This window comes from Alternaria rosae (assembly GCF_020736505.1).
Source record: "Alternaria rosae strain MPI-PUGE-AT-0040 chromosome Unknown BKA58scaffold_2, whole genome shotgun sequence".
NCBI classification, from domain to species: domain Eukaryota; kingdom Fungi; phylum Ascomycota; class Dothideomycetes; order Pleosporales; family Pleosporaceae; genus Alternaria; species Alternaria rosae.
The window spans coordinates 370,026-393,829 of NW_025763571.1; the positions used below are offsets into that span (position 1 = coordinate 370,026).

General features: G+C 54.0%; 9 protein-coding genes across 9 annotated transcripts; 4 read left to right on the plus strand and 5 right to left on the minus strand.

Annotated features, from left to right (window-relative positions):
- Window positions 1-1,343: 1,343 nt before the first annotated feature.
- BKA58DRAFT_308597 (uncharacterized protein) lies at window positions 1,344-3,688 on the plus strand (the record flags this gene model as incomplete). The annotated part of the gene is made up of 2 exons (XM_046167212.1): window positions 1,344-1,575; window positions 1,623-3,688. 2 exons carry the CDS (start codon window positions 1,344-1,346, stop codon window positions 3,686-3,688), a joined length of 2,298 nt encoding a protein of 765 aa, XP_046028424.1.
- Window positions 3,689-4,506: 818 nt separating this feature from the next.
- Window positions 4,507-6,890, minus strand: BKA58DRAFT_435331 (heme peroxidase; the record flags this gene model as incomplete). Its single annotated transcript, XM_046173330.1, has 3 exons — window positions 4,507-6,050; window positions 6,100-6,575; window positions 6,628-6,890. The coding sequence occupies 3 exons, from the start codon at window positions 6,888-6,890 to the stop codon at window positions 4,507-4,509; spliced, it is 2,283 nt and encodes a 760-aa protein (XP_046028425.1).
- Window positions 6,891-7,037: 147 nt separating this feature from the next.
- On the minus strand, window positions 7,038-7,999 carry BKA58DRAFT_78100 (uncharacterized protein). The gene has a single exon (XM_046175896.1). It carries the CDS (start codon window positions 7,696-7,698, stop codon window positions 7,096-7,098), a length of 603 nt encoding a protein of 200 aa, XP_046028426.1. The 5' UTR covers window positions 7,699-7,999; the 3' UTR covers window positions 7,038-7,095.
- BKA58DRAFT_426696 (chloride channel) lies at window positions 7,782-12,595 on the plus strand. The gene is made up of 6 exons (XM_046172966.1): window positions 7,782-8,356; window positions 8,409-8,605; window positions 8,698-9,479; window positions 9,726-9,896; window positions 9,949-10,859; window positions 10,913-12,595. The coding sequence occupies exons 1-6, from the start codon at window positions 8,239-8,241 to the stop codon at window positions 12,499-12,501; spliced, it is 3,768 nt and encodes a 1,255-aa protein (XP_046028427.1). The 5' UTR covers window positions 7,782-8,238; the 3' UTR covers window positions 12,502-12,595.
- A 397-nt stretch (window positions 12,596-12,992) lies between these two features.
- Window positions 12,993-15,271, plus strand: BKA58DRAFT_375516 (Alpha/Beta hydrolase protein). The gene has a single exon (XM_046169429.1). It carries the CDS (start codon window positions 13,300-13,302, stop codon window positions 15,181-15,183), a length of 1,884 nt encoding a protein of 627 aa, XP_046028428.1. The 5' UTR covers window positions 12,993-13,299; the 3' UTR covers window positions 15,184-15,271.
- A 1,248-nt stretch (window positions 15,272-16,519) lies between these two features.
- On the plus strand, window positions 16,520-17,419 carry BKA58DRAFT_78239 (uncharacterized protein). Its single transcript, XM_046175897.1, has 2 exons — window positions 16,520-16,696; window positions 16,789-17,419. Exons 1-2 carry the CDS (start codon window positions 16,665-16,667, stop codon window positions 17,219-17,221), a joined length of 465 nt encoding a protein of 154 aa, XP_046028429.1. The 5' UTR covers window positions 16,520-16,664; the 3' UTR covers window positions 17,222-17,419.
- A 6-nt stretch (window positions 17,420-17,425) lies between these two features.
- On the minus strand, window positions 17,426-18,679 carry BKA58DRAFT_78261 (uncharacterized protein). The gene is made up of 3 exons (XM_046175899.1): window positions 18,525-18,679; window positions 17,748-18,469; window positions 17,426-17,692 (listed from the first exon to the last, which is right to left on the minus strand). Exons 1-3 carry the CDS (start codon window positions 18,577-18,579, stop codon window positions 17,630-17,632), a joined length of 840 nt encoding a protein of 279 aa, XP_046028430.1. The 5' UTR covers window positions 18,580-18,679; the 3' UTR covers window positions 17,426-17,629.
- Window positions 18,680-18,779: 100 nt separating this feature from the next.
- On the minus strand, window positions 18,780-19,436 carry BKA58DRAFT_306909 (dihydrofolate reductase; the record flags this gene model as incomplete). The annotated part of the gene is made up of 1 exon (XM_046167134.1): window positions 18,780-19,436. The coding sequence occupies one exon, from the start codon at window positions 19,434-19,436 to the stop codon at window positions 18,780-18,782; it is 657 nt and encodes a 218-aa protein (XP_046028431.1).
- A 622-nt stretch (window positions 19,437-20,058) lies between these two features.
- Window positions 20,059-23,345, minus strand: BKA58DRAFT_78308 (component of IIS longevity pathway SMK-1-domain-containing protein). Its single transcript, XM_046175901.1, has 8 exons — window positions 23,026-23,345; window positions 22,826-22,925; window positions 22,695-22,776; window positions 22,597-22,643; window positions 22,220-22,546; window positions 21,351-22,169; window positions 21,135-21,302; window positions 20,059-21,086 (listed from the first exon to the last, which is right to left on the minus strand). Exons 1-8 carry the CDS (start codon window positions 23,140-23,142, stop codon window positions 20,194-20,196), a joined length of 2,553 nt encoding a protein of 850 aa, XP_046028432.1. The 5' UTR covers window positions 23,143-23,345; the 3' UTR covers window positions 20,059-20,193.
- Between the last annotated feature and the right edge of the window lie 459 nt (window positions 23,346-23,804).

Sequence of the window (23,804 nt, forward strand, 5' to 3'; positions counted from 1 at the left end):
ATGTCCGAAGGTTTGACATGGGGCTACGAGAGTTAATGCTACAACGGCGCAAGGTTTCCAAACGCCCGACTGGAGAAGAGGAAGAGAAAAGCAAAGTGAAGGACGGTGATCAGACTAGAGGCTGGCAGACGGGACCTACACACATCTAATACATCGTGGACGAGTTTCGACACCCAAAGTGCGACAGGGCGATGGGCACGTTGCAAGACTCGGCACGGCATTATTGAGGCGGCGCTGGTTGAAACTAAGATTACCTTCCAGAAGCATATCAAACGGTGCACAAAGAGCCACGCGGCCTGTGCATACCTCTTGTCGGCATCGGCACTGTGGGTTGTCGCGTGGTGATGGTGCGGCAGGCCCTGTCGCAGCGCGCATCTCGAAACCTTGTTTGGAGCCACGATCCCGGGACAACGGTATCGGAGGTATGTGGGAGAACATGGCCTCGGGTTCCGTGAGCGGGAGGCTGAACGAATGGTTCGAGTGTTTATGAGCTACACTGCGATTGGCCGGGTGCGTGCAAAAGGCCGACGGGCTACCCCGGTGTGGCTGGTGACGATGGCATAGACGTGTTCTTGGACGTCTCAGGGGGGTTTTCACAAGGGACTAGTCACTGCTTGCGCTTCTCGGGTGTTGAAGAGACCGAAGATTAGACAGAGGGTCACACTTAAGCGCTCGTAGCAGAGACAGCCGTCCATGGAAGGAGCCCGAAAAGGCGGTGGCAGGCGCAGCGGACGATGAAGGAACTCGGAGCATGAGGTCGAGGATCGCCGCGCAGGCAGCCTGGTTTCGGTTACGGGTGGCTAGCGCTGACGGCTGTTGGACGTTGCATTCACGTCACTCTGCAAGCACCGCAAGCCCGCGCGAAAAGCATGGAGGCTCGAACAGGCGCAGGGCCTGCTCGAGGCGTGCGGAGAGCAGAAGCATCCACCGCGGCCACAACGCCTGCCGCGTCTTGCCCAACGGAACAGGGAAGCCGCAGCGCACCAGTCGAGCCGCTCCTGCCCTGAGGCCGCCTCAACACTTGCCTGACTGCCTCGGATCGCTGGCACAACATTTGTCGTCACTGCGCTGTAAGCTGCCATGCTCCCCTCCTCTGTACCACACCTGTTCCTCTCCCGCGCCGTTGCATGCCCGCCCACACCTCTCGCCAGTCTCCCCGGCCTCTGTGGCCTGCTAGCATACCACCATCCTCAACCACTGACCATATTCATCTGCCAGTAGACGCTACCCTCGCCCACGACCCGCCGCGGCTTGCCAGGCACGCGAGCCATCCTGCATACCCCACCCTGCTCCCTCCACCCTCCCCACCCCCGCCGTTGCCCAACCCGACCCTCGACGGCACCATGGCTGGCAGCGCCACCATCACCTTCTCGCAGGCGGGCGTGCAGCCGCCCGTCTATGTCACCACCTCCCTGAACGATTGGACACTGGTGCAGATGCAACCCCTGCACGACAAGACGGCGTCGGGCGACCTCATCTTCAGCAAAGAGTTCAATGGCGTCGCTGAAGGCAGCCACCAGTACAAGATTCGCGTCGGCGAGGACCATTGGGTGCTGGACGAGTCGAAGGAAACTGGTATGTCCTTTCACGTCCTCGTCAACTGTCCCGCTAACTCTCCGCAGCTGCCGTCGACCAGGGCATTCGCAACAACGTTGTCCACGTCAAGCCTGCCAGCAAGAGCACCTCACTAGGCCCAGCGTCCGAAGCCACCACCAAGACAGCCTCCCTAGAGACTTCCCCCGCGAACCCCTCAAAAAAGCCCGAGGACCGCAAAGACAGTACAATGAACCAGGAGCAGCCAACTTATGATCAAACCTACTACGCCCACCTGCCTGCGCATGTTGCTAAGCGCACTGACGACCCAGAACCCGACTTTGAGGGAACCAAAGTAGACTCCCCGGCCGAGACAACAGCTCCAAAAACACCCGAGATTCCTCTTCTGGTAGTCGACAAAACTGACCATCGTCCTGCATATGGAGATGACTTTGGCGCCGGCGCTACGACCGCTCAGAAGGCTGCCCACGACATGAGGGCCGCGGATTCCCAGCCAGACAAGCTCAATATCGCGCCGGAGTCCCATACAGAGCCAGAGTTTGATGATGGCGAAGCTGCTCCATTGTTTCGCCATGAGTCTTTCCAAGCGGATCATGATCCTCAGATCCCCCCCACTATGGTCATCGACGATGAGTCTGCGCAATCATCGACAGACCAGACTAGTTCGGGAGAGGCCATAGATACACCTTCGGAGCCTGACGACAGTGACGAGTTGCATCTAGCGCCCTTGCTCAGCCACGAGACGGACTTCGAGAATGGCGGAGCGGGGCGGAGCGACGGAACGCATTTTCCCCATGAAACTGACAACGACGATGACGATGACGATGATTTCGGTGGAGCTCCTCTCTTTCCTCACGAGACTAGCTTCCACGATGACAGCAGAATTCCAACCGAACTTGAAGATGACGAGGACGAGCTCGACAGGTACCCGTTGCTATCACACGAAAGTGGTTTCCCGGATTACAAGAGAAGCGAGATCGTCACTAAGAGTGATAATTCGGGAATCTCGGAGCCACGTCACTATGGGGCCTACGAGGATGATAAGGACGACTACGCTGAGGATGAAGAGGGCGATGCGCCTCTCCTCCCCCATGAACGCGAATCATCTGCTGTCAGTAGCACTGGGTCTACCTTTTCCGAGGACGATGCCCCCTTTTCTCTGGACAGGCAACCGACTTTTGGTTACGAGACGGACAATGCGAGAGAACTGTTCGGCGGAGCTGGTCGACACGACTTCTTTAGAGGGCGAACAGGAAGTAATCTTCCCCACAGGCTACCACAATCAGATGCGGAAGACCATGACCTGAACGATCCGTCGTTGGAGCGATTTCCCACTAGCCGTCAATCAATTTTGGAACGTGTAGCGACAATTGGCATGCATCTTCCCGAAGATGAATCGATGCACGAGCGCCCACATTCTCCCCAGCCATCTGTTTTATCTCAAGCGTGCTCCTCTGTCGATCTTGTACCTGTCAAATCGCACACCTCGCTAGCTTCTGTACCTGAAGACGAATTCAGCGACGAAGAGGAGGACCACCATGACCTAGACAGTATGCCATCGCCCGTGTACATCAGCCACAATACTACCCGCATGTCCAGTCCGCCCGCCAGATTCGTGCGTGACCCATACGCAACCCCCCTGCCTGATGAAAGCAAGCAACTGGGGTACGCTGTCGATACCAAACATGACGAGTCGAGTAATCATACCCGCGAGTCCAGCGAAGCGGAAAGTGTGGATAAGCATGACGGTGCAAAAGACGTTTCTCAAGCTTCCAATGCTCTGCGGGATGCCATTACCACATCTGTCAACACCGAGAAACCTGCCATGGATCATGTTACGTCTGAGCCCAAGGCTACCGCAGCAGGTGCACACCCTGTAGCGGGTCCGGATTCTGACATTCGGCAGCGCAGAGTACTAGCTGAAGAGTCTTCACAGCCATCAGAAGATGCGACAAGAACAGCGACAGATGGTGTCAGTATCAAAGACAAGATTGTCGAGGCAGCGAAGCCTGCACTTGCACAGCGACCGAATCATCGCAACGAGAACTTTCTTCAGCATTTCTTCCGAGCCATGTTTGGGCCCGTCGGTCACCTCATGACTGCTTGTTTTGGCGATCGGAAGCGAGCTAGGTGAGCGAACACCGTTTCCTTTTTCTCCTTGAATCCTTGAGTATGTGGCTTGTGGCGCTCTTGCCCCACATGAATTCCATCATACAATAATAACATTAAGAGACGCCATTGCTAACACAAAAGCTTCAGTGCTTCCGCTCTTGTTCTTGGTACTGGTGCAGCGACTTACTATTACGCTGCGAAAGCATCAAGATAAGCTTGTGCCTAGTGCACGGTAATCAAGATTGAGACCCCTGGGATTCACATTACGATGAACGCAGAAAGAGCATAGCGATGCGGTATTGAGTTGCCGTGAATTGGACTTCCCTGTACCTGCAATGAGCATAACGAGATTAATGACCTGGGTTACAAGAGCATGCGCTTGGGTGCGCTGGCGTTTTATGTAGCATTCTCTCTCCTCTTTCCACCTCGACAACCTCATCTTGCGTCGACAAAGTAATGAATGTGTTTGTGTGCTGTACGTCTTCGTTCCAATGAATATCTTGTGTTTGACAGTGGGACCACAACCCAGAGCCAATATCAAGGCGGCAAAAAATCACGTCCGATTAGCACGTAAATCCATTCTTTGATGTAAACGTGGGCTGTATCATAGTCTTATTTCTTCTGTGTATTGCGACACAGCGGTACTACCTAGGTATCTCATATCTCATAGCAAGGGTTTCTTTATGTAAAACAAGGACAAGACTCAAGTCTAGTGAAGAAAACGTCAGCGAGTGTAACACAACCCAACCACCATGCTACCCATTCAGGAAAAGTAGACGGTAGGTTACACGCGCGGGAACAGGGGAACGAAAACGCGACCGCGGCTGCGTGTGATTTTTCTCACAGACGCGGCCTGTTTGCTCCACTCGATTGTGCACTCACCGACTTGTTCTTGACATCGTATCGGTCGTTGTTCATAATCTTCTCCCATCCGGCAACAAACTCCTTGACAAACTTGTCCGCGTTGTCGGGTGAGGCGTATGTCTCGGCGACGGCGCGGAGCTCAGGGTGCGCACCGAAGACAAGGTCGTGGCGGGTGGCGGTCCACTTCTTCTGGCCGGACTTGCGGTCGACGCCCTCGTATAGCTCCTTGCTTGCGTCAGTTGCCTTCCACTCGGTGTTGTTGTCGAGAAGGTTGACGAAGAAGTCGTTGGTGAGTTGACCGGGACGCTTGGTGAAGACGCCGTGGGATGAGCCGTCCCAGTTGGCGTTCAGCGCGCGCATACCACCGGTGAGGACAACCATCTCGGGGGCAGTAAGGCGGAGAAGATGAGCCTTGTCAACGTCGAGTTGCTCGGTGCGGACACGCTCGGTACCCTTGCCGAAGTTACGGAAACCGTCAGTGACGGGCTCAAGGTGCTCGAAAGACTGAACGTCAGTCTGCTCCTGCGAAGCGTCGGTGCGGCCGGGGGTGAAGGGAACGGATACACCGGCAGCCTTCTCGACGGCAGCGGTACCAGCCAAGACAATCAAGTCAGCTAGAGAAACCTTCTTGCTGCCACCGTTGAACTTGGACTGGATGCCTTCGAGGGCCTTGAGAACCTCAGCAAGCTCCTTGGGGTTGTTGACCTCCCAGTCCTTCTGGGGAGCAAGGCGAATACGGGCACCGTTGGCGCCTCCACGCTTGTCGCTGCCACGGAAAGAAGCTGCTGAAGCCCAAGCAGTGCGGATGAGCTTAGCGGGCTCGATGCCAGCGTCAAGTATTTGCTTCTTCAGTGTTGAGATTTCGGACTCGCCGATGATCTCGCCCTCTGGCTGGGGAACGGGGTCCTCCCAGATGAGCACCTCCTTAGGAATCTCAGGGCCCAACCACCTGGAGCGGGGACCCATGTCACGGTGGAGGAGCTTGAACCAGGCGCGAACAAAGGCGTCGTGTAGCTCCTCGGGGTGGTCCAGCCAGCGACGCGTGATCTTCTCGTAGGCAGGGTCCATTCGCATGGACAAATCGGTAGTCAACATCCTCGGCTTGTGCTTCTTGCCCTGGTCGTAGGCGTCGGGAATGATCTTGTCCTCGGTCTTAGCGACCCACTGGTTCGCGCCAGCAGGGCTCTTCTCCAGCTCCCACTCGTACTTGTAGAGGTACTCGAGGTACTTGTTGCTCCACTTGGTGGGTGTGCCGGTCCAGGTGACCTCCAGACCACTCGTGATGGTGTCGGGACCATTGCCGCGGCCGTGCTTGTTCATCCACCCAAATCCTTGTGTCGAAAGATCCTCAGAGTTCGGGTCTGGGCCAGTGTTCTCGGTGGGAGCAGCACCGTGTGTCTTTCCGAAGGAGTGGCCTCCGATGATGAGGGCGGCGGTCTCCTCGTCGTTCATGGCCATGCGGCCGAAAGTCGTGCGGATGTCGTGAGCGGCGGCAACGGGGTCGGGAACACCCTCAGGACCTGAGCGCGTTAGGTTGGTAGAAGCAGAGTGCCAGCTGGGTTTGCTTACCTTCTGGGTTCACGTAGATGAGACCCATGTGTGCGGCGGCCAAGGGCTTCTCGAGATCCCTCGATGTGTGAGTCTCGTCCTTGTCAACCTTGTGCTGGTCACCGTCCATGATACCCTGGCCCTTGACACCTTTGGCGCCGTCAGCGTAGCGGACATCGCTGCCGAGCCACTCGGTCTCGCCACCCCAGTAGACAGACTCGTCGGACTGGAAAGTGTCGGCGCGGCCACCGGCGAAACCAAAGGTCGGGCAGCCCATGGACTCGAGCGCGACGTTGCCAGTAAGCAGCATCAAGTCGGCCCAGGAGATCTTGTTGCCATACTTTTGCTTGATGGGCCAGAGCAGGCGGCGGGCCTTGTCGAGGGAGACGTTGTCGGGCCATGCATTGAGGGGAGCAAAGCGCTGCTGTCCCTCACCACCACCACCACGGCCGTCGGTGACACGGTAGGTACCAGCCGAGTGCCATGCCATACGGATGCTACGGGCATGTTAGAGGGAAGTAGCTAGGGCCAATTGGGGAGTGGACGTACAAAAGACCGCCATAGTGACCAAAGTCGGCGGGCCACCAGTCCTGCGAGTCGGTCATCAGGGCATTGAGGTCTTTCTTGAGCGCATCGTAGTCGAGCTTCTTGAACTCGTCGGCGTAGTTGAAGTCGGCGCCGAGAGGGTTCTGTCTGGGGTCGTGCTGGCGGAGGATGTTGGTCCTAAGCTCATTGGGCCACCAGTCTGCATTCCGGGTGCCGGCGCCAGCGACGTTGGGCGTCTTCTTGACGGGACACTCGCTTTGGGACATGGTGGAGTGTGGTGTCGTGTGTAGTAGAAGAGACTGTTTGAGGGAAACAAACTGTACACACCGCTGCTGGGTTGATCTGGGTGTATAAGTAGCGGGGCATTCATAAGCACGACCAATCTGGCCAGCACCTTCCTGGCTTGCCCCCCGCATCTGTTAGCTCCATCCTGCCTAGCATCACGAGAAGCTCCGCCCCACTATCGTGACTTCACCCAAGGACGCGGCCGCAATTCTCGGTGCTGCTAGTGGCACGACGTCTCATTGGTGCACCTCGTCGCGCTCCATCAGACACTTTCGTCAAAGGCCAGCATTTCTGTCGCCGCCACGCGCGATGGCATGACGACCTCGATTGGCATGTGGGCCCTCTAGACCCCGCTTTCGGAACCGCTACCATCACTGTAATACTCGCCTTGTGATTCGTGGACGCGAAGTCACGACGAGAAGAAGCTATGGCGGAAATCGGCGGCTTGGTGCGCTGGACGAGGCCAGACACCGACTTTGAGTAAGCCGTCAAGCAGCGACCCGCATCACCGACGAGGCCACGCCATACTGAATCGCGTAATGCATGGAATCTGCTAGACGCACCAACTCGTCTGATCGACCGGGTGGATATGCTATCATCCATGGGCCTGACAGCAAATAAAAGTAAGTGGAACTCTAATCCACTAACGACCTTCGATCCCGAAACATCGTCTAGCAGCACATGGTTTGGGTTTGATGCGTCCATCTCTTGCCACTTGGGAACGTCGGATTCTGCATCTACTCGTGTGATTGGCGTGGAAAAGGCTGCAACAGTTGAGTGATTTGACATGGAGTGAAGTCTGAAATGGATGTATTGTAAATATGAGTGAACTGTCAACAACAATCGAAAATACCTGGGTCTCACGCCACCTTAACTTGCCCGACAACCCCACGTACATCCCCCGCACCACACGCGCCTCATATATGGGGAAGGCCAAGCGTCTATACGCACACGGCTCCGACAACCGCCCACTTCGCTCTTTCAACGCGGAAACCCCCGCCTTCCCTTATGTGAGGAACGATTCGAGCCTGCTGAGTCGCGTTGATGAAGATCCATACTTTACTGGACAGATGGGCATAGATTCAAGACCGAGGTTGTCTAGCTAGCATTCCATTGGCTTGTGCGGAATCGCGAGGTGAATTGCTACTCCGTCATTGGAGAAGCTTGCGGCGCGGACAGTCTGTGCGATTTCATGAAATGAGGGGTAGGATGATGTTGAGGGGTTCATGTATTGACCTTTCTCTAGTCGTCGGGCTGTCACCTTTTTGATCTGTTCACCTTCATACTAATCAACTTTGTAGCAAGCTCCTCGACTACCAATCTCTCAATATGACAGAAGAAAAAGTCCAAACCTTTGACATACCGAAAACATGCAAAGCTGGTGTCGTAGTCAACGAGGGTCCAGACTTCCACGTTGAGGTGCAGGATGTTCCAGTCCCAGAATGTGGTATGTGTCGAGCACTGTTCAGGGAATCGACGAGTGTTGACAACGCTCCCAGGGCCGACGGACGTACTCATCAAGCTGAATGCAACCGGTATCTGCCACAGCGATCTTCACTTCATGCTTAACGACTGGGCCCTACCCAAGATGTCAGATTTAGGAGTACGATGTGCGGGACACGAAGGCAGCGGTGTCATCGTCAAAGTCGGAGACCAGGTCAAGAATTTGAAGCCGGGAATGCGAGCTGGATACAAGGTGAGCAGGCCGAACATCATGTCCCCATGCATCGAGGAGGAGGTGATGCGAAGGGAGAGCCTTTCCAGAAGAACATACGCTGACGTTTTCAGCCAATTCAAGATACTTGCGGCACATGCGAGCTTTGTCGCAACGGCAACGAATGCTACTGTGCAAAGGCAGTCTTGACTGGACTGATGATCGACGGCTCATACAAGCAGTACATCGTTTCGCCCGAACGTTACACAACCCTCGTCCCAGATGGTGTAAACGACTACATAGCTGGACCTATCATGTGCTCTGCTTCGACAATCTATACATCAATCAAGGAGTCACAGCTGCGGCCCGGAGACTGGGCCGTGTTCCCTGGTGCAGGCGGCGGCGTCGGTCTACAAGGTGTGCAGCTCGCGAAAGCCATGGGTCTGCGCGCTATAGCCATTGATACTGGCGATGATAAGCAAAAGCTCTGCATGGAAACTGGAGGCGCAGAGCACTTCATTGATTTCAAGAAAACCGACAACGTAGGCGAGGAAGTGGTGCGGTTGTGTGACGGCATCGGTGCCCATGGCGTCTTCGTCACCGCCGTGCAGACCTATCCGTCCTCGATATCCTATCTGGGTAACCGTGTAGGCGGAAAGGTCATGTGCATTGGGTTGCCGCCGGCTGGTACTCAGCACATCGACGTGGACCCGAACCAGATGTGCTTCAGGAAACAGAGTGTACAGGGTACGCTCGTGAGCAGCATGGCGGATGTAGACAAGACGCTTGATTTTGCGAAGCGAGGACTGTTGAAGCCTATCTACACAGTGTATCCGCTGAGCAAGTTCAACGAAGCCGTGCAGAAGCTGAAGCGGGGGGAGATTGCTGGCCGGGCGGTTGTCGATTTTAACCAGGAGTAGAGGGGGTACGAATTTCACCTGTAAATTAAATGAGACACAAAAAGTTGTTGCATTTCTACGACGAAATGATGTGACGGAAATGTAGCCAGGTGGTGATGACTGAGGTCGTTTGGCATGTGATTGAATAGTCTTGGCATGTGTGCGATCAAACGCCAGCCACGCCTCACCAAATACCGCAATAGGACGACATCCCTCCGCTGCATGTAATGGCTGCTTGAGCAATGCGCCCCAGCTTACACAAGAGCATATGTCGAGGGCATGTCCAGCTCGTCGCCAAATCCGTCGTCCCGTGGACAGGCTGAAGCATCGTCGAGGCGCACATTGAACGGGAAGCAGCCGGTCGTGGAGGACGACGACAGCGATGAAGAGGCGCTGCTGGCGGACGATGCACTAGAACGCGACCTGCCCGAGCAGTATGCGCAAACAGAGCCCTTGGTATACCTCTATACTAATGCGTATCTCTAGGCTGTCTTTTAAGCGCAGGCCCAAGCCGTCTACATCCTCCTTTGGCTTCTCGCGATACCTCGCCTCACCCCTCGGATCATCTAGCAACCGCGCTTCGCCCCAGCCGCGATCGCACCGCCCGAACGGCTCCACTGAGCTTATACTCAACTATCTCGACACGCCTGGCAACGCAGGCGAACACCTTCAAGACACCAAAGATGCAAACGGGCTAGATTGGTACGTGGAAGGGCCCGGGCGACGAGTCGGCTACGACGACCTTACAGCAATCGACTGGATCTTTGAATACGCCAAAGAACGACAGAGGCTACGCTATCTCTACACCGGCGCCAGCGGCGTACTTGGCCATCTCAAGCAGTTGGCAGACGCAAGCCAGGTCTGGATCATCCTGGTCGCTGCCGGTATACTGAGCGGCGGAATCGCAGCCTTCATCGATGTGGCTAGTGATTGGCTTGCAGACCTCAAGACGGGATACTGCCACAATGTTGATGGAGACGGTCGCTTCTACCTGAACAAGAGCTTCTGTTGTTGGGGGATCGAGGAAGAGCAGGCCTGTCACGACTGGAACTCCTGGGGCGCCGCTATGGGCATTGGGAGTGTGGGAGGGCGGTATATTGTCGAGTACGTCTTCTTTGTGCTCTTCTCCGTGCTCTTTGCAGCATGCGCCAGTCTTTTGGTGCGCGAGTTCTCGCCGTACGCGAAGCATAGTGGTATACCCGAGATCAAGACGGTCCTGGGCGGCTTCGTTATCAGACACTTTCTGGGCGGATGGACACTGGTCACAAAAACGGTTGGCTTGTGCCTCGCAGTCGCGTCAGGCTTGTGGCTAGGCAAGGAGGGTCCGCTGGTACACGTCGCATGCTGCTCTGCGAACCTTTTCATGAAACTCTTTGGTAATGTGAACGGCAATGAAGGTCAGCATCGTACCCCCCAATTCTCTGGTCTCCAAGTACTGACAGGAGAATAGCACGGAAACGAGAAGTGTTTTCCGCAGCGGCTGCAGCGGGTATCTCGGTCGCTTTCGGTGCGCCCATTGGTGGCGTGTTATTCAGTCTTGAGCAACTCTCATATTACTTCCCGGATAAAACCATGTGGAGCAGCTTCGTCTGCGCCATGGTTGCTGCTGTTACTCTGCAGGCTTGCAATCCATTCCACACCGGGAAACTTGTGCTGTACCAAGTCACGTACCATAGCGGATGGCATGACTTCGAGTTGGTCCCTTTCGCATTCCTCGGAATCTTGGGCGGACTTTTTGGGGGCTTCTTCATCAAGCTCAACATGGGCGTTGCTGAGTGGCGCAAGAACCGACAGTATCTCAAAGGTCCCGTGACAGAGGTGGTCATCGTATCCTTCGTCACAGCACTCATCAACTTCCCCATCAAATTCATGCGCGCTCAAGCGTCCGAACTCGTACACATCTTATTTGCCGAATGCGCCGACCTCGCCGAGGATACGCTGGGCCTATGTAAATCGGGCAAAGCAAACACAGGAGTCATTGCACTCTTACTTATCTCCTCAGGACTGGGCATAATACTTTCGGGCTTCACCTTCGGCCTGCAGATACCTGCTGGAATTATCCTCCCTTCTATGGCCATCGGAGGGCTCTTTGGCCGTGCTGTGGGACTTTCTGTCGAAGTTGTTCAGGCGGCCTGGCCAACGCTCTTCGTTTTCAAGTCGTGCGAACCAGACGTACCCTGTGTAACCCCAGGAACATACGCTATCGTCGGTGCCGCATCCGCACTTGCCGGAACGACACGTATGACAGTTTCAATCGTAGTCATCATGTTCGAACTTACCGGAGCGCTCACCTATGTCCTGCCTATCATGATTGCAGTCATGATAAGTAAATGGATTGGCGATGCAATCTCTCCACGTGGTATCTATGAGTCCTGGATACACTTCAAAGGCTATCCTTTTCTTGACAACCGCGAAGACAACGGTTCCAGCATTCCAGATGTTGGCGCCGGTTATGTAATGACGCGCATCGAAGACTTGACTGCGATTACTGCGACTGGCCATACTATCGGATCGCTGCGCCAGCTTCTATCTCAACACAGATTTCGTGGCTTTCCTGTCATAGACAATAGTCGTGATGCACTTCTACTCGGTTACATCTCCAGGACCGAATTGCAGTATGCACTCCAACTTGCCTTGACGCCTCCCCGTACCTTGGCTGCCGAAACAGAAGCGTACTTTTCTCACCAACCTCTCTCCGATCCTGCAACATCACTAGACCTTCGACCTTGGATGGATCAAACGCCCATCACACTCAACGCTAGAGCCAGCTTTCAGCTTACAGTATCCATGTTCCAAAAGCTTGGTCTACGCTATGTTTTGTTTACGGACCGAGGTATGCTGAAGGGCTTGCTTACCAAAAAAGACGTGTGGTACGTAATGAACGGTGTTGACGAAGAGCGCGAAGAAGGTGGTGCAGGGGTGGGGGTGAGAGGAGGTCTTAGGCAGGAGAGTGATGACGACGAAGAGAGCGAAGAAAGAGGGTTACTCGGTACGCCAGAAGAGGAACACGATGACTTCATTGGCGCGCACGATAGATAGCCGTGTGTAGAAGCTGTAGCACCGCGTTCCACACGCGTACATGGACAGTGTAGTTTTCGTCAGAACAAAGTCTAAACTCTAATTGTGTGATGAGATTCTGGTGATCCCACGGGACTCCAAAGACCCGGTGAATGGCAAGGATGGCGTCCGATCGCTGTAGTGGCAAGTTAGCCGTTGATCGGGGGTGTGGGGATGGATGTGCGCTGGAACACCAGAAACAGCAATCTCGTCTTCTGTTCCTGCAGACCGCTACAGGTTCGCAATTTCGGCTTTCGCGACGTTTACGGACGGTCACGAGGTCTACATGCATCGACAACGAAGGGCTACATGTCCACCGCTCCAATACGCGCCAAGATTTCTACGCAGCCAATCGCACCTGCTTGTCATCTAGCGTTGTGTATCCAGCCAGTGATAGGCCTAGCGCCGTGGCTATACCGCGGCTTCCTTGCGCCTGCATCGACCCGCCCTTAACAGCCGGCCGCGCCCATTCTGACTTCAGAGCCTTTCACTCCTTCGGCCTTTGACGTGTCCCCTCGTTTGTCAGACGTCTTTCAGCTCCCCAACAAAAGCAACACAATCTGAAATCGAGCTTCAAAGATCTACGCCCGTCATGCAACCCTCATTAGCGTAAGGCAGGAGCACGCAGCGGCTATGACTGAAACTTGGCATACGTCGCGGACAGGACATCGACGACGATTACCGCGTTGAACAGATCCCACGACTTCCCCGCCATTACGACACTGCCTATACTTTTTCGTTCACTTTCTTGCAAAGCCATATACAGACTAGGGCGACGACATGGCGGCGACCGAAGTCGAGAGGAAGAGCAGGAAGAAGTCCTCGCACTCTTCGTCCAAGACTTCGAAGCCGCGCTCCTCTTCCAGGAAACCACGCGTCTCAGCTTCAGTGGCAGACATGTACTTGCAAGATTACGCGCCTCCGGTTCAGGCGACCTCTCCTCAACATGCAGCAGCAACGAGGCCTCCCCCGACACTTTATGGCTATGCCGCAAGTCCGCCTCGGCACTCTGTTTATCGCCAGATGCCTGGCTCCTTTCCCGAAGATGGTTACCGATATGGCTCTCCGCCACCGCAGCCTGTTCAGCCATACGCTAGTCAATCAACGATCCGCTTTGCTTCTCCGCCACCCCAAGAACCCCGCGGTCAAGGCCCTTTCGAACAACAATGGAACAGTCTCGACCGAATGGCCGCCAAATCCTACACGAACCTTCGTGATACGGCTGGAAAGAGTGTCACGAAACTGACGACCAACTGCATCGAGCGACCCACCGCAGCTGTCGCTACAAAAAGCATGCAAACGTTGTGTCGCGGAGCTGCGCTGTACGATATAATTAGTTCGAAATTCGACGCAGTCATCACCAGCATTGATGACGATCACTTCAGCGGCAAGGAACAAGACCTCATGATGGAGTTTAGCGAGCAGCAGCAAGAAGAGGCTCAGAGAACGAGCCCCCCTCTTGGTGAACCCAGACGCCGACGCCAACACGAAGTGCAATCCCACTCTAGTAGCGATAAAGCGTCGAACCATTTCTCCAAGGTGTGGCTATACTCCAACTCCCGGTTGCCACCACATCTGCCGCCTTTCAAAGTATATCTACCTACTTATCCTCTACTTTGCTTGGCGGCAACCTACTCGGAGAAGGCGTACACGCCACCAGGCACGAAAAAGAATCCTGAAATGGAGACTTTTGTTCCTGCTGATTGGCGTAGCGGCACGAAAGCCATGGTACTCAAGTCCATCCCTGTGGAAGAACTGAATACTATCGTCTTCGCTATTCGCGGAAGCCAGACCTTTATGGATTGGGCTGTCAACTACAACTCGGCACCCCACAGCCCAGAGAAGTTTCTTGACGACCCGTCAAACCTATGCCACGCTGGCTTTCTCTACGTGGCCAAGAAGATGATCAAACCCGTGGCAGAACGGTTGAAGGTCTTGCTCCAAGAAAACCCCGCGCGTTCAAACTGCAGTCTACTCATCACCGGACACTCCGCGGGCGGAGCAGTCGCGGCACTGCTTTACGGACACATGATGAGCACAAAGATCAATTCTGAGCTTAATTACCTGACCAGCTTCTTCAAGCGCGTGCACTGTGTCACGTTCGGTGCGCCACCAGTCAGTCTGCATCCGTTGAAGAAGCCTGACGACAAGCGACATCGTAAAAGTCTCTTCTATGCCTTCATCAACGAAGGCGACCCAATACCGCGAGCGGACAAGAGCGTGCTGAAAAGCTTGCTGAAACTCTATGCCAGTCCAGCACCTGTCGCGGCTTCCAACCTTGCTTCGACCGTTGCATCGATGTCTAAACCCAGTCTTCTAGACCCTTCGCGGTCTTCCCCACCGAAACCGAAATCGAAGTATGGTTTTGCCCCGCGCCTTAGCAGGCCCTCCAAATCATCACTGCAAACGAACACTTCAAACTCGACTTCTTCTTCCTTGCCCGCATGGCCGATACCGCAGTGTACTTTGTCACCTGCGGGGCGATTGATAGTGTTGAGACAACGAGTCGGAAGCAGAAGTGAGGAAGATATCGAGGCAGTAACGGTGGACGACGAGATGTTGAGGAAGGTTGTATACGGTGATCTGCTGAAACACCAGATGACCGTCTACAAAAAAAGGATTGATAGCGTGGCTGTTAGGGCTGTCACCGCGAATGGGTGTTGAGCGGCCGGAATGGCTGTACATGAAATTGATAACCGCACACAGAAATGAATGAGCGATGAATCTATATACCCAATGTCTTGATCTACTGTCCTTCTACTGCCTGTTCTCACGTCTTCCAAGCTCATGTGCGTCTAGATTTGGGGTCATGCCATCGCGAATTCTTTAGGCCCAAGAGAGGTGTTTGGAGGTAGGCAGACGGGTTCATTTACGTGATGATTGGCTCAGCCTTTGTACACCAAAACCTTGATTCATGCAAGTCTCATTCACAGAATTGCATGACGACCATATTACATGGGAGTATCATACCCTGACAACCACTGGACTGTACATGACAATTGAGACGGATGCTAGAGTGCATGTCGATGATTCGAAATACACCAGCCGGTTCACGTCTCGATAAACTATGCCCTACATGCATAGGGCAATTTGGTGATTGAAAACTTTCTTCAGGCTCAGTGAGAGATCTCCGCCTACGGCTCGGGACCATAGACTAGCCGAACGTCCAACATACATCCATGTATACCTTGTTCCTTCATTATGTGCGTCAATGTACGTAGTACAGCGCTCAAGTATCCAACATGATGTCAGATATACATAGTTCGTCAAGCAAAGATCTAAACGTTCTGGCGACGTGCATACACTGAATTGCGGAGGAGAATGCGTGGGCAACATAATCTACTACTATGATTTGACAGAGTAGGCCCAGACTAGGTACTAGCAAGCCAAGTATTCCTTGCTCGGTCTCACTGCGACGATTGCAATCAATGTACAGTCGCCATTCCGGGGCGGGATGACGGAATAGAGCACTTCGTAGTTTAGTAATCTACACCCCACGATACATATCCGCCAGCTCCCCGGTGTATCAGTCAATGGTATTCTACCAATGTCAAGTCCTCTACACGCCCAATTTCTGACGTCCACAAGTCCTCGTATACCCACATTCGCTCGGTGGACAACAACTCATGCGCATGGCGAGAATCAGTCGACGAGGTCGGGCGTGCTGGTGAACGACACTTGCTCACCCGCCAAATCAGCCCCCACCTTCTACCTCACCCAGGCAGCGCATCCGTGCATGTTCGTCCATGGCTGATCACATTCTTCTTCCCGCTCTCTAACCACGACTGTACCCTCGACAAGATATCAGCGGTACGGCTCAGCAATGCAGGCAGCCATGTTGTCGCATACTGGTAGCACCTGCGGGATCCCGTCGGCGAGAAATTGCGCCGATTGCGGATTACCCTCGTTACCCCCATCTGGTCTTCCGCTGAAACTCGTCCGCGTCGCAAACAACTGGAGACACATTGCGTCTGCCCAAGTCAAGAGAACACAGTATCACGCTAGATAACATACAGAAAGACGTCGACAAAAGTATAAAACGCAGACGGACGGCGCTTCTACGGAAACTCTTCCACGCATCTCGCATCTGAAGACGACAGAACACCACGAGTTCCCTCGGCTTGACTACTACATCAACGATCAGAATGGCGATTATCCAGATCCCCAGCGAGTACGGGTACGTTCAATTGCAATGGCAGAAACCTCAATGCATTCCCTTCCACCACACCTTCACCAAAGCCACCCACAAACTAATCCACACACGCACAGCTACGTCCTCGCCGCCTGCGTCTCCACCTTCTTCGTCGGCGCCTGGCACGGCGGCCGCGTCGGCGGCTTCCGCAAAGCAGCCAAGATCCCCTACCCCTACGAATACGCGTCGTACGAACAAGTGCAAACCGCGTCGCCGCAATCCAAAGCCGCAATGCTGGCCTTTAACTCGGCGCAGCGCGCGCACCAGAACTTCAACGAGAACCACGTCACCGCCCTCGGCGCCATGCTCATCAGCGGACTGAGATACCCTGTTGCGGCGGCGGTATTGGGCGCGGTGTGGAGTGTGAATCGTGTGGTTTACGCGGTGGGTTACACCAGGAGTGGCGAGGATGGTGGCAAAGGGAGGTACTATGGCGCGCTGTGGATGATTGCGCATTATGCCATGGTGCTTATGAGTGGCAAGGCGGCTTATGATCTTGTCATGGCTTAAGTGGCTGGGTATGTGGGTACACGCACGTTGCACGGAAGAGGAAGCGGAACGCTGGATTGGAGATGTTCTGGAATCTACTTGAGGATGTTGAAAAATATGTCTTGGTACTCCACGGAAAGGCGGCCATCTGCACCTCGTCAGATATTGACTTTGTGTGAACTGCGATGGGAATAACCCGCTTAATACGAAGATGGCATGTGTCCCGCTCCTATCTCTACTACTTCGAATCCTCTTGTATTACGGAAGTCGGACATCCCGTATCAATCCACTACTTTAGAGTCTAGCAGAGTACGAGCTAAGCCTGACTTAGTTTCGTATATACGATGTAAACTTTTATACATGTAAGTCAAACGCCATGCCGTACTCCAGTAATCGGTATACCTCAAAGCTTCCTTTTAGAAGTAGTCTTTACACCTCCGTCTTTCCAGTGAGCCCTGATTTCTCCAATGCGAGTATAGTACCATGTATGTCCTATACCTGGTTAGCCGCTTTGATAGTTGCATGCTAACTGACGGAGAAAACTCACAGGGAGCGCGGCAAGTAGACAGAGAAAGTTGCCACAAAGGAAGATGCAGACAGACACAGCAACCTGAACAAGAATCAGTCTAGCGTGCTTCCACGGCTCATCCCCTGACACACGAGAGTGTAGAACGACCACGGTAATTGGCGCTGCAAGCACCTTCTGCATTGCCCGTCGGCATGTGTCTTGTAGGGACAGGAAGCCGTTGCTGTAGTTGCTGTTCTGAGACGGGCGGGTCGGCAGATCTGCGTGCAATTGAAGACCTCGAATCAAGTAGAACAAACCAAGGGCAACCGTAACGTTCAGGACACTGTGATAGCGTGTTGCAGCCGGGCACTCGAGCCCCCTCTGCGCCAAACGGTAGCATTGCTTGCGAAGACGACGGTCAGTGGCGAAAGTAGACGCTACGAGGCGCGCAATCTGGACAACGAGGAGAGTGAGAACTGCCTGTACGCCGAGGAAGAGGATTGCATGCAGGATTGCTTTGGCATAAACAGTTGGGCGGGGACCATGACTGGTGCGTGCCAACAAGGATACTGGTCCTGAACTCGGCGGTGAGATCTCGACGGTGTCGTCGACGAGAACGTAGCTGTGCGTCTGACGGGTGCGACGGAATAGCCAGATGCGAATAACCTCAAAAGTGATGGACAAGATGGCGACGAGGAGCAGAGTAACGAGTGCGATGTTGGCTGTCGTCGAGAGATTCATGGCTAGGTAGAGAGGGAGATCTGGGGTTCAGAGTCAGTGGGTGTTGTGCCTGCCGCTTTGAATAAAGATACTTACTTCCTCGCCATAGCTCTTGCCATACGGACTGCATGGGTGGGTCTTGCTTTGACATACTGGTTGCGGGTAGAGTTTGATCCGAGGAATAGAAGAGATGGGTGGAAGGACATAAGGCGAACAATCGATTGCTACGACGCGGCAGGGTGGAGGTGAGAGCACCTCCTCCGTCGCACCTTCTTCACCTTGAGCACGACCATCAACTGTGAATCATTCGGTTTAATCATATTTGTTTGCTGCTCTTTCACTCTAATTGACTCACTCCCGCTCGTACATGCAGAACTCAAATTCGACACCCTGCTCCTCAATCCCACCCTCTTGGATCTCCTCTCCAGTAAATGTCTGCACTTCCTCTCTGCTCGCGTTCCTCCAGATTGTCGTCTCTCCCAGATTGATAGGGAAGAATGTGTCGCACTCGAATTCTTTCTTTATCTTTGTAAGGAGAACTCGTTTCGTCTGCGGAAGTTCAAGCGCCGTTTCGTATATAGTTGCTCCGCCAATGACGAAAATCTTATCCAGCTCCATAGTTGAGCCTGCGAGTCTGCTATCATCTTGCTTCTCGAGCTGTGCTATCGCATCCAACAAACTGGAGCATACCATTGGCCCTTCGACCTCCGTCTTCTTGTCTAGTTTACTTTTGAACTCTTCTGGCTTTGACGTAATGACAATGTTTAGGCGATCTTTCAGCGGTCGAAACTTAGGCGGTATGCTCTCCCACGTCTTGCGACCCATGAGCACAGCGTTTACTTTCTTGATGCTCGCCGTGGACGCTGAAGGCGATGTACGCTTCGTGACTCGCGCAAAGAATCCCATCTCTTTTTTCAGCTGCGGCCATGGCAAGCCTCCACCATTCCCTATTCCGAGACTCGGTGTGGCTGCAAGAATGAGAGTCAGAGTTGGTGGTTTGGGTGGCATTGCGGAGACGTTGATGTTGTGCGTAGCTGAGTTTTCCATCGATGTCGTGCTGTTCGGCTTGGTAGAAGAGCGTTGGTCCGGCATTACATAACGTATCAGGGTATTGAAAAAAGCTTTGGGCACTGAGAGCTTGATCGTGAAGCCAAGATGCAAGCTGTATGAAGGTCGGACGTGGGATGTTGCGTTAGTTGCACGCGGGCTTGCGAGCGGCGCTAGCGGAAACAACAGAGAACGTGATTCAGCCGCATAGGTACGGACGCTTGCATGTGTCACGCCATCTTGCTATTTTATGCTTGTGACACCTTTGCGAATTGTTGTGAAAATCCCATCTCCTCACGTTCAGCACGGATGATTGATGACTTGCATACAAGTTGACATTCTCGCACGAAAACGAGCTATAATACACGGGCTGGATACCTTCGATCATGCACAAGAAAATCCAACACCTGAACGCACGCTGACAATACGACACGTTGCGCTGTATCATTCCATCATGGCCGTTCCAAACCCCCACGCCGGAATGGTCAAGACATTGAACGCCTAATAATTACACCTTCGCAATGCCGCTACCAGATCGGAACCATTTGCATGAAGAAGCAAAACCTCGTGCAACCCCTTTCATGCAACATCGTTCTTGTTTACCGAGTTTCCAATGGGTATCTTTTGGGTTATTTTAAAGCTTGCTGTAGAGCAAAAATCCAGACTTCCTCCACGTACTCGAATACTGATTACTCTATCGCGGAGGAGGCATACCATACTATCCGCTTTCGCCACCTTCACCACTGCTCTTCAGTGGTATCGATAACGATATCTTCTTTGGCGTGCCACCATCTTTGCCAGAGTTGACATTAGGTGACTTCCGACGCAAACTCCGCAAACTTCCAGAACTGGCGTTACTAGATGTGGAAGCGCGTCGCTTTGGCCCAGCAGAGGTGGATATGCTTGCGAGGAGTTCGTCCTCTTCGTCCTCCTCCCTACGGCGCTTCTCCGATATCCGTTCTGGTGGCGATCCTGCGGAGGTTGAGTTGGGGGATGTACTTCCTTCTGGCATTTGGGTTGTCGACATTTTGTGAGTGGAGGCGGGCATATCGGTTGCGAGGTCGTCCATATCGGCATCGTCGGCATCGTCGTCTGGATAGTTGACGAGGGGTCGCACTGGCGATGCGCCATTCATGGCCAACTTTCCGGCCCCAGACAAATGATCATCCTCATCGTCTGATGTGTTGAAGTATGCCTCTTCATCTGGGTCTGCATCTTTCAGGCCTTGGCCCCACTTGCCACCATTGACGGCCGCAGCATGTCGTGCAGGTGTGTCGCTATCCACACTCGTAAAGGAATTGTCCATCTCTTGGGTCGTTACCGGCTCATGGTTCTGATCATACTTGAGTATCAAGTTTTGGAACGTATCCACGTATGTAATCTCCTGTAACCTGTCTCTATATGTCTCGACAAGATGCTGAACAATCATCTTGATGTTCTCGCGCCTGATGAATTCGAACAACTCCAAGCACGCCGAGTTGAGGAGATTATCGCGAGGCATGGTCTCGTATAGTATCTTCAAGATCGGTTCAAACAGCTCGTGCTGGATAATTTGGCGGTTATGCGTCTCATCGTGAAAGCCGAGGACAGTGCGGAAGTACTTGAGAGCGGCTGGGACCCATTAGTGTAAACCATCGTATTGACGTAGGGGAGACTCACTAAGCTTCAGATGCTTCTCCGGGCAACCCATTAGTTGGGCAACCCGCACTGCCAAACCTTCTGATAGAATGAAGTATTTGCTACGGAAGGAATGCTGACGGATGAAGAAGCACAGAACCTCGACTAAATGGGCGTAAAGCGATACTTCTTGCATGGACAAATCATCCACTGTAGCATGTTAGTGTGAACCACAAGGGAACGAACAGTCACACTTACTCGACTCTCGGCCCTCAAGATCCTTGAGGGGCTGGAACAACTTCCTCGCAGACTCGTCGTAGAAGTTCTGTATAAAGGAGTCTGTTTGAGGAATAGACGGCAGTTGCCCCCTCATTTTGGCCAGAAAGTCGCTGTTCGTCCGTCCGAGGGCTTCTATGGAAGCTGAGTTGGCATTGGGGTCAAGGAGGATCTTGATCGCATCGGCCATTTGCGCTTTGACCCCAAGGTCTACCTCAATGAGAAGTAACTCGATCAAGGTATCGGTGAGCGGTTTTGACTTTTCCTGAATGGCCTTGAATATGTAACTTCGCACCATCAAGGCATCATGGTCGATCAGAGACACCAGTATGTCGGTTCCTGCTACGCGAACTGAAGCATCCTGGTGCTTGAGCGCAAATTGTATCACTTCCAGCAAGCCACTGCTGATGAAGTTCTGATATAGCTGTGCCCTAACGTTGGCCTGCAAGCTCTTCGCAATTGCGCAACATTGCTGGATGAACAGGACGGCGTCCTTCTTCCTCGACAAGTTCTGCTCTTTGGGGGAGAAAATGCTGAAAAGCTCTTTCAAGAATGGGACGTTCGCTTGGAGATGCTGGACGATGTCGACCTGGTGAAAGAAGATGAGCGAGTTCAGGACGCTGAAAGTAGGATCGTCGAGGATGCGCGCAAGAACCACGTCTTTGAGGTATTGGAGCCGGTACGTGTAATGTATCTTCCGTTTGATGTTTTCGTCTTCTATCCGTACGACCTCCTTGAACTTGGATTCATCAGCGAGATATTGTCGATGGTTGGCTTTGTGTAGGGGGAAATCTGGGTCGTCTGCGCACTGTCAGCAAGCCATGTGAGAGTTCGCGTGGGCCGAAACTCACATTCCAAAGCCCCAACGACACCCAGAACCACCTGGTCTGTTACGACGTATTCAATAATGGCGGTGTCGTTGAGCAAGATAAGCATCTTTACGATGCTGCACAGTCGGTGGAGGTCTGACACGCTTTCGAGGTCTTCGGCCATATCCACCAAGGGGATGAGTTTTGGTATGTAATCTTGGGCAAGTATAAACTTGGCCAAGGCTTCGCGGCCGCCGGGCGTTGAATTTGCAGCGCGCATGTGGTTCTCGATTTCGTGGAGGTTGCCAAGGTCAGGACTGGGAAGTAGTATGGGACTGATGTGATCGATGTCGTCTGAAAGACCATCGTCTATGTCAGCATTAGCTTGCTGGAAGCTGGGGACGATTGATGTCACGTACCCTGAGCGAGAGCTTGCAGCCGCGATTGAACTTCATTGACAAAGTCCCTGTTCTGCATCAGCATACGGCGTGGACTCAGAAAGGCACACGCGGCTCACCATATGCTAGCGCAGCCCTCGGGCTCCTGGAAGCTGAGGGCCATGTCGGTGCCATTTTGCTCGGTCCATACAATGAGCGTGTCTGCACATGTTTAGCTGCTGCGATGCCATAGCCGCGGACAGGCGCATACCCTGCTGTTTTTGGTAGCCGTCGTCTTTGGAGATGCGCGTCTCGAGGAGTTGTCGCGACTGGTCGTCCTCGGAAAGGACCACGATCCTCGCTTCTTCTTGCTGCGGTCGCACACGTTAGCCTGGAACGCTTGTTGGGCCAGATAGCGCGACAAGTGCGCCAACTGTGAGGGTGCCTCGTCGGTCATGTGGGGGAACGTACGCTGGCGACGACGCCCTTGCAGAAGCCGGTGCCTCTGTCGAACCAGTCGTTGTTCTTGAGTTCGTACACCTTGACGCGCTTTCGTTCGCTCGCAGGCGGCGGAGCGACGTTTGCCATAACCGGCGGCGGCGTGTCGACACTCTCCGGCTAGGGCGTGTACCCTCCGGAGGCAGGCGGGCTGTCGCGATCGTTTGCGCAATATGCAGCGGACAATTGGCGGTGGATGGGGCGGAGGTCGGGGGTGGGCGATTGGGGCGGCTGGGTGTTGTGCTGGCGGATGACGATTAGGAGGCGCGGCGGCGCTTGCGGGCTATTGCAGAGCTCGGGAACGCGACAACAAGGGCGTGGATGGGGCAGGCCCGGCGCGCGCAGCAGTCGATGGTACACGCGATGGCGCGGTGACGGGGCAGGATGATGGAGATCAGCCTCGGAACACTTTGTCGCGTCGTGGGTCGCAAAACGAAGGCGGGAGAGCGCACAGGGCCTTGGGCACTAGCTGCTTGAAGCGCAATGCCAGTGCGTGCCTAGGTAGGTAACCACCACGCGGAACCCTGGCGAGGGCGGCGATGTATGGGCGCGATCTGGGAGGTGTGTTGCGGGGTAAAACGGTATGCAGTCGCCCGACCCGTTGCCAGCCTTGGTGTGAAGGAGTGCAGCTTTCGCCTCGTATGACGGCGGCCGCAGAGATGCGCGCTTGCCCACGGCTTCGTCACTGACGCAATCAGCTTGGCACCCACCACTCCATCAGACACGGCACCACCCATCTCAACATACGCCCA